The sequence below is a fragment of the Thermobia domestica genome, chromosome 2, assembly GCF_964235325.1.
Source record: "Thermobia domestica chromosome 2, izTheDome1.hap1.1, whole genome shotgun sequence".
Classification (NCBI taxonomy): domain Eukaryota; kingdom Metazoa; phylum Arthropoda; class Insecta; order Zygentoma; family Lepismatidae; genus Thermobia; species Thermobia domestica.
Window position 1 is genome coordinate 139,904,963 of NC_137455.1, and position 18,042 is coordinate 139,923,004.

At 34.9% G+C, this 18,042-nt stretch overlaps 1 protein-coding gene across 2 annotated transcripts in view; it reads left to right on the plus strand.

Annotated features, from left to right (window-relative positions):
• LOC145675724 (lachesin-like) overlaps positions 1–18,042 on the plus strand; it is a 1,095,594-nt gene that overhangs the window by 1,067,138 nt on the left and 10,414 nt on the right. For both annotated transcript variants that reach the window (XM_081746357.1, XM_081746347.1), the window contains exon 8: positions 10,753–10,923. In XM_081746357.1, the coding sequence (XP_081602483.1) occupies positions 10,753–10,923 (171 nt within the window). The remainder of the gene's footprint in view (positions 1–10,752; positions 10,924–18,042) is intronic.

Consider the following 18,042-nt stretch of genomic DNA (forward strand, 5'->3'; position numbering starts at 1 on the left):
CACAGCGTCTTGGTCTTTTCCACCAGTATTCCGATCACTGATGATTATTGTAGTACACCTGTTTTGTAGCACTCGTGATTATTCCTGAGGATTTTCTCGCAATTATTCCTGAGAAGGAGAGAAATATAAATATCAAATCAGCCTCAAAAGAATTTTTGTTATCTCATATGGGACTCACGTATCTAACTTTTACACTTTCCGCACCGTATTGTAATGAAGTCACAAGGTTTCTGCAACCGAGAACTTTGTTACCGATCCGTCTTCTCAACTTGTTGTCAACGAAAAACAAGTGACTGTAGTGTGGTCATGCTGACCAACACCGAACGGTCTGTTAGTTGTCAGTATTCTCTCGAAACTAAAAGTTAATATTTCTATCCACATCTTGCAGTGAACCTTTGCTGAACCTATGTTCCACTTTGATTGCTCACAGTTCAGAACAGCATACCCAAGATCAACTGAAGTGAACAGCGTATTACTCACTTCTTTGTTGAACACAAAACGTAACTGGTACCTCTTGATCGTCAAAAGATATTGCATCTCTACGTCGATAGTTTTAAAAAATAGTACGTCTTATCGTCTGCACAGAAGTAGTCAGTTATCCTTCGAGAGACTCTTGCTTATGGCTTAGAGAAACCTTAAATTGTGAGCCGATCCACCTCAATTCATTTAATAACTAACTAGCTCTATGGGCTAAGGAACCCGGAGCTTCAATGCCAGAAGTCGTAGAGCTTCATTGACTTCTGTTCTTAGTGAACTGATCCAGTTTCTACTTTCTATTCATATTTCTGCGAGATCCATTTTAATATTGTCTTCCCCTTTGCGCCTAGGTCTAACTAATGGAGTTTTCCCATTGGATTTTCAGTTAAAACTTTACAATATACATTGATAATGTGACTGATTTCGTTTCTTTTACACAAGTCAAATGAAAGACGAAAAGAGCTTAACTAAAATATGATTCACAGATAAGTAGGGTCGATTTCTGGGCTACCAAAGTGGCCCCGCTATAAAGTCTGGTATATCTACACCCTAAGATACGGTAGCAAAGTTACTCGCATTCATCTTTTCCAACACGGTAACATTCGTATTCACTATATTTCTTTTACACATAAAGTGTTAAAAGTATATTGCGAATTTGGGTTGAAATAATCTCGAATTTCCGGGAAAATAATGGGAAGCAACTTCATCATATAATTAAGAGAGAGTGCTCTTTTGTGCTATAGGTAGAAACTTCTTTAAAGAATCCACCTAAGAGAAAATGTTACCCTACTTCACTGTTCCGTGAAGAAGTTCGTACAGATGAAATGCACATTCTTCTTCCCGAGGAAGCCAGTGTTTGCAAGAAATCTCCTGTTACAGATGCGGGCAATTTGTCTCCAGGACATTTGCCTAAATATCTCCCTTTTGCTGTCTCCTTTTGTTCGTTGAGGAAAATGGCAACAGGGGATTTGCCAATTTTCTACGCTGTGACGCTTCTGCCGATGCATTAACAAAATAAATTATGACGTCATAGAAGGGAGGGAGTGACTTCCCTTGACGAAAGATACCATCAACATTCACATTAATTTGCATACGAAGGGTGAGAAGTAAAGAATGATAAAAGATGCGAAAATACACAATTCAAAGTTTACACAAAGCATTGTAAATGATATAAGAAGGAAGGAATATTTTTTCTTCTATTTCAAATGTGTCCAAATGCTTTATACTAAAGTTGAAATTTACAAAGCAGCAAGAAAGGAACCAAGGTTGGATCCTGGCACGACAATAAAAAAAGTCAGCGTTTATCAAGTACTTGTATTTAATTAGCATATATGAAGGTTATAGCTTAGAACACTACAAAATAAATTTCTAACTAATTTGGGTACCTACGTATTTGTAATGACCTGAAAGAAACTAGGTTCTATAGTCTATTCTTTGAATCAAATATGCGGCGATTTCCATGGTTTTCTCTAAATCCAAAAAACCGAATTTACTTTCTCAGAACTTCCGGACTAATTCAGAGAAGACGTTCAGTCACAACACTTTAAACATGAATTCATTCGTATAGATAAAATGCAAGTGTCTGAATAAATATGCATACAGTTTTAAAAATTGCTTTATCAAAACAGAACGTCTTTAAACTATTTATGACGTTATTTGATAGGCAATTTGAAGATGTGCATATAATTTTTTTGTTGTATCGTTATAAGAGAAAATTTGATTTGTTTTACATATTTCTATGAATGTGGAAACTATATCACGTGTGGACTAGAACGTGAAAATGAAACTTGTAATGTCAATTAATGTTGGTTTAATCCAAAATTGTTAAACTGGCAATGGTGCAATCAATTTTGAATTTAACCTTGTTTTATTAAAGTAATTACTTGATTTACCTTCAATCACTTTTTGTATTGTTTTATCAGCCTTTATATAAATTTAGACTTATTTTGAAGACTTTCGTGGTTATTTCGTTAATGATTCACTTTATTATCTTAAGTTTCTACTTTCTGACGATTTGATAACAGCTTTTCTAGCTGATGAACTTACAACACGTTACCCATCAATGTGTATATTTCTAGTTTAATCTCGTAGATGACGACCCGGGCCGTGTGACGTCAGTTTGTTTCAGAGTCGTCCATCGATCACTTCAGGGTCAATCTATCTGAAGTGGTCCAAAGATGGTGAAAATGTTTGCTCGACCATCTCCCAAAATTCTAAAAATTTGAGTGTGACGAACCTTATGTATGAGAAGATCAATAATGTCATTCACGTTGTCGTATGTACAAATGTTCCTGAATGGCGGACATCTTTGTTGTCGGTAGAGTGCCAAAGTCTGCGAGTGCGTTTGTTCCGTCTTTCTAGCTCCGTGACTATTGTCATATGGGAGAGGGAGTTAGCAGCCCCTTACACCCATGACACCCATCGTCTGACCTTCTGACTGTCACCCATAACACCCATGGACCGTGGTATTAAAGCACTCAATATATCAGCAAAGTGTAATTGAAATCCAATCCCAGTTACGGAAGGTAATGTATTTACAAAGTAACGTTACATCTGACCTTACTATATATAAAACTACATGAACTGACATAAACTAAACGGGTACTTCCGTTGGCGTGGAATGTTGAAATTTGACATCATTGTAGCTTTTCGGGACTAACCCAAAAAGCAAATAAAAGGAAAATTCCCAAAAGTAAATATTTTTAGTTTTTGAGTAGTCTAAAGAGATTATGAACGAATTCCTCATGTTATTTAAATAAACTTGTTTGGGGGACATATAATCTCATATTTTAGGTACTTGGAATTGAAATAAAAACTTGAAATTCGGTACGCTTGTACGTTTTTGTTAGCGTTACTAAAGTAAATCATAAGAAACAAAAATTTTCAAATGTAGATTGGTTTTATGGGGAACTCAAAAATATAGGACATCTTCTGCAACCCAAAACGTTTAGGCACTTCCGGCAGAATTAGAATGATGAAATTTGGCATGATTATAGAATTCTAGAACTCACCCATAAAGAAATTGCGAAAAGTGAACATTTTTAGTTTTTAAGGGTCTAAAGGGTGATGAAAAAATTGCCATTCTATTTAAATGGGCGTTTTCTTGGGATACAAAATATTTTCTTTTAGATAGTTGAAATATGAAAAGAAATTTGAAATTCCGTAGAATTATTGGATAAGAGGTGCGAGACCGTAGGCCGAGTAAACGCTGGGATCTGGGGGCGGAACCCCCTGTTAGCCAAAGGAGAGTCTACGCTATATAGACGGAATAAACGCTACTCACCAATTTTTGCACAACTGAACACAAAAAAGGGGGCCTAATTGCTGAACCATGCGTAGTTTTTGAGTTCCAGCATGAAACATATCCAAACATTTAAATTGTTTCGGGCTACAACCATCGTCACGCACGTGCTTTCTTCGCATTTTTACCATGTCCTCACTTTTTTCTCCATGTAATATCAGTCACGATTTTTTTTTTTTTTTTTTTTTGCAATACTCACATAAAGAATTATTTTGTGGCCTAACAGCAATATTTAGCATTTTGCTCTCCTGAGATATTACGCTCCAAAAATGGCATCAAAATCACAAACTTCAGACCCCCATAAACCTATTATATCAGTAGTATCAAAGCTGTGGATATTTCTGCAGACTCTTTACATGCTATACTATTTAGTACGAAATTTATGAAATGCCCCACCCCACTTTATGTCATTCCAAAATTCAAACCTTTTAAAAGTGTAATTTTCTGTACTTTTTCTGGTAATTTTATGTATTGGTTTGCACCCCTGCATATTTATTTAGAAGCAAGAGTATATATTCTCCATGTACCTCAGCCTCTCCTGTAAACATTCGTCTTTGTTTGGTATTCGTCTGATTCGTATATCTTGAGCAACTGTAGTTTACGTAAACGCTTGCAAACGCAAAAATTGGCACTCTACCTACAACAAAGATGGCTGTTATTCAGGAACACTTGTACATACGACAACGTGAATAGCATTCTAGCCTTCTCATACACAAGGTTCGTCACACTCAAATTTCTATAATTTTTGGAGATATTCGAGCAACCTGCTCTGGACCATTTCGTATGGATTGACCCTTCTACGGATGTGCAAGACGCATGTTATGTCAATTAATCGTGGTGAGAAGAACTCTCGTCTTCAACTTGATAGTTGAAGGACGAGGATAGTTCAATTACAGGTAGCTTATTGCCAACACATCTATTATTCGGTAGTACTATTACGATATTTTGTTACGGAATCATGTTCTCTAAAATTGAAAGAACCTTAGTATACTAATTGGGAAGCAAGATTCAAAGAATTACATCATACCATTTCTTTATTACTAGTAACCACTTCAGAGACCACCTTTACCATACACCGAAGATCGATGTTTGTATGAAGAAATCTAGTGTTGTCAGCAGGAAAACTAAATACTAGAGCGGACGTAAGATAAAAACATAATACGCATATACAAGGGTCTCTAACATTTCTCCCCAGTTCTTCCTTATTTTCTTTATAAAAAATAGTTCTTTAGGAAGAAAAAAAGTAAGATTCATAAATCGTTGTTCTCTCTGCCGACATGTAACGACTGTAAGATTAAAAAAAGACAAAAACGGATGAGAAGAAAGGCGTAAAGACAGACAGAGAGAGTAGGAAAGAAAAATAAGAAGGAAGCAAGTATATAAGGAAAAAACAAGTGAAAAACATTGAGAAAAGAATAAGAGGAGGGGATGAAATGACAGTTGCTTGGTCCTCGAGAAAGATTAATGTTTCGTCTCCGTCAAAACTGGTGTCTTGCTGCGAGACTCAGCAACTGTTTTCTGGCTACAAAAATGAAGTATAAGCATGATATGCTTTACATTTACAGGAACCATACCATACTTCCGTTTATTGTCAGTGTGTGTGTCTGTGATCTCTGTTTCTTTCCATTTCTTTGAAATATTACTCCTTTTTAGATATAGGCCTGATTCTTTTTTTGAAGCTGAAGGATTGCTTTAGAGATAGTGCATAAATACAAATCAAATCACTGAATTCTTTTCTAGCTTGTAAACTGATACATTAGGTTAATGATAAATATGTTGTTGTTTTAAAAATCAATAGTATTTTCGGATAATACACATACAATACAGTGATTTTAAAGATCGATGCATCTAGTTGTTTGAGACATTACAGCTCGTGCTACTTCCTCTCTTCCCCTATACGAAATGATACTAGTATTTCTACCTATGTTATGTGAACATTGATGGAGAGTATTGTGTACTGCATTTTCTCTGGATTTTCCTATTCACACACATCTTTTGATCATTACAGCGATTCATACCTCGCTTAGCTAAAAAAAAAAAAAAAAAAAAAAAAAAAGTATAATTGAAGGACAATTACTAATATTTCCGTTTGCCCATACATGGAAGATATTTATGTTGGAAAACTAAACTTAATGCTAATGGTCTTATGCATAGACATTCTACGAGCTACTTGTGGGTCCCTTACGAGATACGTGAGAATTTGTGTTGCAGAGATCTCCTACAGGACTAAACAAGGCTGCGACATCCCCGTAACTTCGGAATTTTCAATGCACCCCTTGCGAACTCAGAAGGATATTAGTTGTAATAGAAAATGGATGTACTTGTTGCAAACCACCATTTGAATATAACGAATTCATAAAGTTTGTTGAGCAAGCTGATCAATAATCTAATGATATATTTTGATGGCAAATAGTAAAAATATGTACCAATTCCGGAAAGAAAATGTACTTGATGTTTTACTTCCGATAGTACAGCAACTGAATATAAGGTCAAAAATAAAGCTAGTGAGAGATATATTCGTGATGTAGATATATTGAAAATAACCTGAGACTACGGGTGCCGAATCTAGACTACAGAAGGGATCGCACCTCTCAAGTTTTGTGTCACCCGTATTTCTATTAAAATACTCATTGATATTTGACAACGAAACATACTACCCCTCAAAGGTATACAGAAATTGCTGCCACTGCGTGCGATAGTGTTTAATTGAGGTATATGTCAGATTAGGGGTAAAAGTGGATCTGTAAAGATAGGGGACGGTAGGTAGCGGCATGACGTCAAGGTAGTACTCCCTACCTGTCTTTGCCCATTGTATTTTTTAGGAACTGGGGGACGCCGTACATATGTTTTCGAGGTGAGGGGACGGCGTCCCCGACGTTCCCCTCACCTTTATCCCTGCGTCAGAGGTTATGCAGTATACAGACATCGATGTCACTGCTTAGGATAGTGTTTAATTCAGGTTAACTTCAGAGGTTATGTAGAAAATCTAGTAATCTGTCAATAGTGTGGTCTAGTACTGTTGCATTTTATGCCATATTAACCTTATACTGAGCTATTGACTCCTCCTCATGCCTAAGTAAATTAAAATGGAAATTATGAACGTATGCGCTAGAATAGTTTTCAGTGTATTAATGCGGAAGAAATATATTTTATATTGTTTTAAAATTTTAGTTACTTGTAGTTTAATGCTTCTTTCTAATGTTGAACTATATAACATGTTATACTTAACGTAAAACATATGTGTATCTACCACTACTGCAATTTCAACATAGAATTCCAGCATTAGAGATAAGAACTTTTTATTTTTAGCACAAGGGATTCTATTACTAGGAAAAGAATTCAAAAATACATGTACTTGACTTTGTTTTCGATTTTATGGAAAAGCTACTTCATGGCTATATGGATAACGTAATTGACTTTGAGTGGGATACCCGGGTTCGATTCCCAGCGGATCATATGTTATACAGTAGATCCACGCCTCAGTTAGCCTCGCTGCTGAATGAGACACTGAATTCAAATCAAATCCAAAGTGTATTTGATGGATCAGACACTAATTGTAATTAACCAACGGCAGGGGGACTCTGAACAATTCGCGGGAAATTCGTTCTCACGTATCATTCATAGGCAGTAAGCACTATGTCATTGTAACTCATAGTCCTTCAGCAACAAGTGCATAAAGTTTAGTGTGCTGCTGTAGTGAAACAATGGAGATATAGAACAAGTTATTGACCCATTACAATGTTCAGACTGCCCCCACCGCGGCGGATGACTCTGAACGTTGATGAGGTGACTCTGAACGAAATAAAAACAAACGTATAATTGTTAAACAGAAAACATTTAATGAATGAATATCTAAATCATACATTAAGATGAAGCTACAAGTTGCTAAGATCTACGATTATGGTAAATTGGCATACTCTGGGTAAAGTATTGTTCTTGAGTTACCAAGTAAATGGACCAGATAGTTTAGTGTTATGAGATATGTAGATATTCACTAGAAATCTCCACCCGTTCTCTTAAACTGAGACGATGTGATGTAAAATGTCCCGAATCTTCACACGCACTTTCCGCACATGAACTCTTTTTTTGTTTTGCGGCACCAACACATCGAACATGGTACCATGTTCCACAACCTTGGCATTGTATCCAGTTGGCAAATTCCGACGTTGTAGGTTCACAGAACGAACGGATGCAAAATCCGCAATTATTGCTTTCACGAGATGCGTCATTTGTCGTCTTCTCCTTCCCTAACTTCTTCCCCTTCTTTTCAGAAATGCTTTTGGTTCCTTTATTACCTTTCTTATTAAGGGTCAGTTGTTTGACATACACCGGAGATGTGAGTATACGAGCTGGTTGTTGAGAGCGCATCTGTTTCTGTAGCGTACTTACCTCAGGTAGGGATGCAACATGTAGAAAACTGGACGTTGTAGATCTAGAAGAAGGGGCTTCTGGAGAGGGATGTGAGGATGAACGAGAAACAGAATCGTTATCTAGCACAGGCTGATGACTGATAGCGTTACCAACATTTTCTTCATCTCGAGGAGCAACTACTGCTGTAGATAAATCTGACGTTTGGTTTTCCATTGGGGTCGTATTTTGCAGTTACTGCTGTGTTGGGTTCAAAAACATGATCTGGTATCACGTGAGGATCTAGGGAAAAAATACCACATGCCCGGAACCCTTTAACGGCAATACCTACTGTGGCGGAACGTCCCTATGCATCAAACAAAAGCTCGCCAAACTGGTATTTGGTCAAGTTACGTCCTATGTTGTTACGCACCCAAGTGTTTGCTGCCGAAAAGTAGTTGCCTTTTAATGACTTGAAAACACACCTATCAAGTGGTTGTAATATATGAGTCGTGTGGGCGGGAAGGCTGAGCAGAATTATATCATTTTGTTGACAGAACATAAAGACATCAAGACTCTTGGTGTGACTATAATGTCCGTCAAGGATAAGTAAACAACGGCCTGCAACACGGTATCGCTGAAAATGCTCCAATCACATGGCGAAAACACCTTCATTTATGTAACCATTGTCACTCATCGCAAATACAGATCCTGGTGGAAGTCGATGATCTAACTCGGGATGTCTTCTCACCCCACGAAATATGACATACGGCGGTATGAAACTACCGGACGCATTACAACATGCTACCACTGTAACATCTTCACCTTTTTCGCTGTTGGTTACGGCAACAGCATCTCTGCTTCCTTTTTCTGAAATTACCGATTTCACTTTGTTATTGAGTGGAAACCCAATCTCGTCCACATTGTAAATAAATTGTGGTGATGCCACGAGATCATTTTCTTCCAGTGTCTCTTGCAGAAACTGGAAATACTGACCAACACTTTCCCTATTTAATCCCCGTGCTCTTGCCAGTGATAAAGCTTGTGGGCTACGCAGAGACAGTTCTGGATGTCTGCGCATGAAGGACATCAACCAGTCTTTCCCTACCATTTTGGTTGTTGCATTGAATCTATGAGCAATTCCTGGCATTGCCGCATATGTGAAAGCTGCACGACGGACATCATTTGGTGTGAGAGGAAATCCTTCCCTGGCTGCTTTAATTAGTATTTCTGCTAACTGAGATTCTTCTTCTGCTGTAAATGCTGTTTGTCCACCTGGAGACTTCTTACACATATTCCTAGATATGTTGAGATGCAATGTCTCTTTCCGTATATTATATTTCTTAGAAGCTGCTGATAAAGACAGGGTATTGTTCTTAATTTCTGCAAAAGCTGAAACCATATCCAATTCTGGCCAACGTTTATGTTTCTTTCCATCTTCTACTCTTTTGTACGTTCTGGGCATCTGCAACAATATAGAAAAGAATTTCACTATGCTTCCCTTCGTGATTATTCCCTCACAATACAGCGTTCAGAGTCACCCCATAAATTTCGTTCAGAGTCGCCCCGAAACGTACAACCTGCTATTATTTCTCATTATCATCGATAGATGGCAGAGCGGAGCCCAACACCAATTGCCATGTGGTGGTAACACACGCACAATGTTACCATCACAGCGGTGTTGATGTATGCATTTCTAGTGACTAACAATGCCTTACATGCAACAGCTGCATTGTTACATGATATATATAATTTTTACTAGTTCCGTACTCACCTTGTCAATCTATTCCCTACACCGGTGCTACAGGATTTGGTGTTTTTCAATACAATTTAGACAACACATTCACAAAACATCTACCTATCACTACACTCTCCCTCGTACTGAAACGTTCACTTCAGGGCCGCGGTAGCTTAGTAAGTTTTACGGGCGTTCAGTCTTCCCCCTCGTTCAGAGTCCCCCCGCCGTACTTTATACATGATATTGTGTAATTGAATGTGCTGAGCACTATCTGTACGAATGTTTAAATATGTCTCTCAAGATGAAATTCAACACCGTCCTGGATTTTTAAAGATAGTTTTCAACGTTAACGAAAAAAAATATAACGTACAAATTCGAAGACGTCAATGATACAATAGAGTAAATAAGCCTGGACGGGGAATTAATTCTAACATGAACATGTACTGAACTTACACACCTGATAGAATATTTCGCTCTACTCAATTACAGTTTATTAAATGTAGCATCTAGCAGTTGGCGGAATAAGGTATACATATACCTTCTTTAACATGTAAGATTATAATGTGGATTCTGAGTGCCATATCCTAAATAACGTTTAGTCCCGCAAATATGAACTTAAATTTATGAACTACGCGTGTATACAATTATAATGTAATGTGTACTTGCTTTGATTACATCTTTGTGCCATTTTTACATTTGTTCTTCCACTTTTATGAATCACTGACTGTAAAAGCAGAAAACTTTCGCAATATTGATTATGTTAAACTTTTCATTTGAAAGAAAGTAATGATTTACATGAACACTTACAACACTATAAGCAGAATAACATAAGTTTATGAAATCTATTGTTTCATTCGTCTTTCATTAGATTATATTTATTTCGTTTCAGGAGAAATGGTGATTTCAAGCGAAAAATACGCAGTTGAATTGAAGGAAAGATCGCCTTACGAAATCCACATGGTATTAACAATCAGACACTTCCAGTCATCAGATGTTGGTTCTTATAGGTGTATCGCAAAGAACTCTTTAGGAGAAGTTGAAAGTAACATACGTCTTTACGGTAAGTTATTACAATATCGTTGTTTTTGGAAGTTAAAAATCAGTTTCCGTGGATAATAAATTAAACAATTTGGAATAAATATTAGCAAAAATTTGCAGATTTTGTTTCATAAATACTTAATGTTTATTAGAATTTGATTAAGAGAAAATATAACTACACAAAGTATTTTTTTTTTCGAGTACGTAACTATACAAAAATGTTTTTCGTCAAAAGTGTTTTCAAGTAACGTAGGTATTGTTGCAAGGTTATGATTGATTTTATTTTTAGAAATCAACATCAACATCACATTAATATTATTTTTAATTTCCTAAGTTTATAATTCTAACAAAAAATGTGTGTGGAAAAACTTACTCTACAAGATTACAGTATTGTCATCATAGTTATTCAAGATCATTTAGTAATTATATTACGCAGTACGGATGGATAGGATCTCCCACTTCCCATGCTGAATCGAAAGTGAAGTTAGATAGCATGTACAGTAATTATTCATTTATGTAATGGCAATATATATATATATATATATATATATATATATATATATATATATATATATCTTCCCCGCAAACTCTAATACTTTTGTTGGTTTCCTATATTGCGAAATCTGCAGAGACATTATTGACGCTACTGTTAATTAAGATCGGAAATACTGTTCATACGAGTGTTTCTTTTCGAGACAGTTGCTATTATTTCCACCTAAATTTCATAAAATAAGCAGAAAACACTATCCTGTGTGTTCTTCGAAACATAGTTAAAGAATACACATCCAACTGTGAACCGATTTGGCTAATTTATAACAAAATCCTGAGACTCGCATCTGTTTCCCGAAATTTGCACAGAAGATGATAGAATTAGATCAGTGCATGAGCTATGACAACATCATTGATATTGATCGCTATGATGTGACTCAGGTACGAAAAAAATAATACTGAAGTTCGTCAGCTGATAAGAAAAATAAAAGATCTTAGATTACAATATCCAGCTGAAACTATTAAAACTAGATATTGTGTATAAATTATTTTAGGAAAATATTCATCATATATATATATATATATATATATATATATATATATATATATATATATATATATATATATATACCTGATAATTAAAATTGTAAAACTGTAATTTAAAATATTGTAAAACATTATAATCTTTTTAGATCAACCAAATCTAATTGCATACGAAGTTGGTATTTTTTCGATATTTGAAGGGGACAAAATATATGCATGTTTCAACCTGTTTGACGCAGGCTTACACAATAGAAATGGGTAACGGCATTTATTTATTTCATTCATATTATGAGGGGAAATGTCGAATGTGTTCATTCTCTTTATCTACTTATTCAGTCATTTCTTTAATTTGAGATATTTTGCATGAATCTTATTCTCTCCATCCGAAGAACAAGCATTAGTTACAGTATAATGAAATACGGCATTACTACTTTAACTCTTTCCTTTTCAATGATAATACTAATATCTATATTTAACGACACGCTAATCATTTTGCCGCATCCATGGTATGTGTCGTTATCAAATCTCTTACAGCATGTTAATACACAAGCAGAATAATCATTTGTCAGAGAAATTGTTGCTTATAATCGCACTTCTATTAGTATTATTATTAACCGACTTGAAAACAGGGAAGTGGTTCTCAATTCGACACGTTTATATATATATATATATATATATATATATATATATATATATATATATATATATATATATATATATATATATATATATGTTCATGTATAGCTTTGACATAAATGATATAAATGTACCGATTTTGATTATTCTTTTTTGTTTAAGAAGAGCGTACTTTCCCGGAGGTCCCATATAAATTTCATCAGGATGTAACATTAGAATTAAACCATAAAACGCATCAATAGTATAGTTCTATAGCGTGAAAAACCACAATTGATCGAATTTAATATGCGTATGTTTACGCATAACTTCGTCATAGATGCACCGAATTTGATGATTATTTTCTTCTTTTAAAAGAGTATTCTTGTCTTGTTGATCCAAATAAACATCATGAAGATCTACTAATAGTCTCCGGAGTTAGAGCATGAAACTCCTCAATAGCTGATATTGTTCGTCATTAATTTTGTGTAATCACTTATAACTTCGACACATCTGCACCAATTTTAATGATTTTTCTTTTGTTTTAAAGAGTATTTTATCCTTGTGATCCCATGTAAACTTTATAAAAGTACAATGAATATCTTTGTAATTAGACTACTTCTCAATGACTGTTAGTGTTCATTTGTGTAAGTGTGTGTGTGTCACCACTCATAACTTCGACATAGAGACAACAATTTTGATTATTCTTTCCTTGTGTTTATTTGAAAGAGTATAATTTCCTTGTGGTTCCATGTAAATTTCGTAAGAACCTAGCAGTAATATGCAATATAGACTATTAAACTCTTTATCGGCTGACAATGTTACTATCGTAATTAACCGACTTCATTGTGAGCATATTCACGCGTAAATTCAACATAGGTGTACCGATTTTGCTGTTTCTCTTTTAGTTTCAAAGAGTATGCTATTTCAAAGGTTCCAACAAAGTTTATCAGGATCTGATTAGAGTCTTTGAAGTTAGACCATAAACTCCTCAACAGAGGATTGTGTTAATCTCGTGCTTAAGTTCACGTATAATTCGTAATACCTACTTAATATTTAGTCAGGCAAGTTTCTTCGTCTCACCCACTTCATACAATGTTAGTGTCCTACTTTATTTTAGGTATCTAATTAAACTAATTGGGTAACGAAAAAAGTGTAAAAATTAAGTGAACTTAAAAGAAAAATACCCGACCTTAAAAACGCACTAAAAACCAGAAAATATAATCTTTCTTTGAAAAATAATATTAACTGACTTCAACAAAAGGGACAAAAAGTAGAAAATAATAAGAATAATAAAACACTTAAAAGCAGAAAATAATTCATTATATTATCTATAAAGAAAAATGCGTAAACCCCGCGTGGTGCAGTCACTAACGCTCTCGCTTTTGGTGCGAGCTGTCCCGGATTCAATTTCCAATGGGGACACTCGGTCGAAAAGGTGTAACAGCTTTTTCAGGCCAGCCATCTTGAGTGAGGTTTTTTCTTGGGTTTCTCTAATTCACACCAGGCAAATGCCGGAAAGGTACTTAACATAATGGCCCCAGACCGCTTCTTTTCTTCTTTTCCTTTCAACGGATAGTGTGCTCGCCGAGGGCCGTCATCCCTTACATACGTGACGGGCTAAATGGCCTTAGATACCGACAGCTCAGATATCTAATTCTTAATTTCTAAAAAAATATGTCTGAGACAAGCTAAACACATTAATACCTAATGTAAAATTATTGTCATGATAATTTTATGAGGCATTAATTATTTGGCTTTATACAGACTTCGAAGCTTTTTTATAGATAATAGTGATGATTTTTTAAGCTTTTTAGCGCTTCATTAATATTATTATTACTATTTCCTACGTTTTAGCGTTCTTGTTGAAGTCAGTTAATATTGTTTTTTCTCAGAAAAGATTTTATTATTATTTCGACTTCCGTAATCAGATCTACACGTATTTTCTAATAGCTGTTCGCTAAAATATTAATATTAATAATAAAATCGTTGTAAGTTTAGTGTTATACGACTTACATACTGAACGCTGTACTACAAAAAGAAAAAACTCTCGATATAAAAATGACAAGTCAATAGTGCTATTTCGTAAGTTAAATTGAATCAAGTTCAATATAAAAGGTATTAGGGAGAAACAAGCATACAATGGAACAAACTTATACTTTACCATCTTGAGAATACGTCAAGACAAGTTTAGCTGTAAAATATTCCACTTTGTGTATTAAATAATCTTCGATACCAATGGTTATATTAATCTTTTCCTGTAGATTTTCTCATGTTTTTACATAGCATTCTGTCACTCCTTTCTTTTAAGTTAAATAATCTGTCACTTTTTAAGGTTAAATAATATAGTTAATACGTACATGTATTACTGCATACATTATTGAACACAATTTTCCTAAAACAATGTTTAAACACAAATATTTTGAAGTAAAAGAAGGATGAAACCAATTTTTCAGCCTTAATGTTCTTACATTTCTTCTCTTAGTGAGATGAAGGGTTTTCCAGAGATCAACCCGATGACAAAACTCACGCTAAAACTAGAAGGTGAAAACCTCATCCTTTTCTCACCAAGATTAATAGCGCCTCTCATTACTTCCGGTCTGTTTGGTGATTGATTCCGCTACGTGGAGCGAATCTCCGGGATGCCACCACGAAACAACCACGAATTGGTTTTACGCCGCCATCTCCACCAGATGAAGAAACTAACAGGTGTCTCGCTCGTGGTTTTAACGCGCATGTGCAGTATGGACTTCGTATTTCTTTCGCTTATCTCAGGATTTTCACTTGATTTTTTCCTTCCTCCTTCTCGTTTAAACAAGTAATGAAAAATGAAATATTTAGTTTAACGTTGTGTTATTTTGTCATGAAGGTGTTTCCGTAACTGAGACAGAGCCCAGGGTAAGCCATAGTCTGCCTAAGATTTGATCGACCTACCGTCATAAAGTTAAACTTTAATGGCAAAATTTAAGAATATGTCCGTTGGATTGTTATACGCACATTGTTGTAACATATCAATATTGTATCCATTATGACGGCAGGTTAGAAAAACATAGAGAGACCCCGTATATAGAGGTAAAAATGTACTGACTTATTCAATGGTTCATTTATTATCGGATCTCAAAAACTACACAAATGTTCTTCTTGAACCCCAGGTTGAGAATAAGACTGAATTTTGCGAAGTGATACTCCTAAAGCGGAAAAAGAGTTTTGGGGACTCCTGCCGTTTGTGAGATCTCCGAACCTGTTGAGCGTAGGAATCTTAATTTTAGATGGAATATTCTAAAATTAGTAAATCCATCATTGTCACAAAGTAAGTGTGTTTCCATTGCTACTTTTAAAGTTAGCACTAGCGTTTTCTGATTGGCTAAAAAAATTGTTTGTTTGTTGTCTATTGTCTGAAGTTTAGTGTTCCTTGTCAGCATGGAGGCTACATGGGACTTAGGTCCATAGTTTAAGGTGGAATCCGAACCACCATGATTCCAGTGTTCTCCCACCGGGAACTGAAACCTGTACCACTTGCACGAAATGCGCACGCGGTAGCCACTAGACCAGGTAGACGTCAGCGAAAACTTAGGCTATGAAATATCACAGTAATCTATATTGTGTCTTGGTTATGTTTCCCGGCGAATAAAATGTGTTTCTGATAAGAAAGATAAACTTTGTAATACATAAAATATTTTAATGAAAACTAGTTGTAATTTTGAGTTTGTATTTAATGCCCTTTATGACATATGTCTCACATCCTTTTTAATATCAATGAGCTTATAATTATTTTGTTTTTGTTTTTCTGTAACAGTAGTATAGTCTGATTATAAAACTGATGTTTTCATCATACTTTCGAGAGACGCGACGATAGAAGAGAGAAAAGTATGGTTATCGCTAAAAAAAAATATATAATTCGAAATTTGAACAGATTTAGATGAGTATGGTCTTGAAAATACGACACATGGGATTTTGTTGAAATAAGATTTAGTTTAAGAATTGAAGCGAGAGATTTTAGTGTGGTGTCCTACGCTTCCATTTGAATATCATATGGCTTACTTTAAAAAAAGGCAGTATCAGTGATTAGCCGATCTGCCTACTTGTGTAATTTTGCAAATGCATTTACTTCTTAATGATTAATTAATATTATATAGCAATTGAATTGATTTATATTAATATTGGTTGGACTTATTGAAGCAGAAATATCAAACGTACAGAAAATGATGGGGATGTCAAACCTTCTTGCAGCGAAGCTGTGTAACTTTTATGATGAATCCCTGTTCAAATCTAATTGTATCTTTGTATAAATGATATGGAATGTAACTATTACAACCGAGTGAAGGATATTATGTTATACCAATCATCGGCACCGATTTTCGTGAAACTTTGGGGAGGGTGTTCAGTTACGTGTCTTTCGTTGTTAAATATCCAAGCAATGATTCAAGTGATATATCCAGATCATGGGTAAATAGATCCCCTCGCCCTTAAAATCGTCCCCCATGCTACCTATTAACGAATAAAGGGAAGAGTTGATTTGAAACACAAGCATTCCTTATTTTACTATAGGCCTATACTCATTTTCGAAGACTTTTAAATGAAATGTTATCTTTGTAATACACAAGCATAAGCAAATGTTATTCAATATGTTATTGTAACACGGTAATTAGAAATGCTCTAATTTAAATTTAAGTAACTTAAGTGTAAATAATTTTTGTTTACATGTTACGTAAAGCTATTTCTCAAGATTGCTTGCTCTTCAAAGTGAATACTAATTTTCTAGCATTAAACTTCAAGAAATAGCAATATGGCTGTCAACTTTGAATGAACGTAACAGTTTTGTAAATTAACACACACACACACACACACACACACACACACATATATATATATATATATATATATATATATATATATTAATTTACATATAATATTCATGACCATCGTTATTTGTTCTGGTAATTAAGTGCACTGTAACTTGTAACTCATTTCCACGCACATTAACTCTCATCCCCCTGTAAAGAACAAACTTTAAATGTGTATTTACAGTGTAAACATGCAACACGAAGTGAATAATTTCTGAAAATTATGTTTTACTTCGAAATAAGAGTAAATAATAAGGTTAGAAAGAAGAAGTTATCAGAAGAAAGCATTACCGGTACTCAATATTACGCAAACTAAAATTTACGAACATCTGACCATGAAATATCTTTATATTTTTGTGGGCAACAAATCAATATGTATATCTTTGTCGTGATACAGTGTGGTAAAGAAAAAAGTAACCTATTTATTTCTAACTATTTTTTAAAAACAAAATATTACCCTCGTATATCATCCAAAAATTAATTAAAACACTTGTTTCTCGTAGTCATATGACTTGCAACCTATAAAGTATTGTTCAAAACTAGTATGTGAAATGAGGAAGTGGCATGGCAGATCAGTTATATAGCATTCAGGTCTGGTCTAAACATTCATAATACGTACAACCCTAGACCATGTTAAGCATGTTAGGATGTGG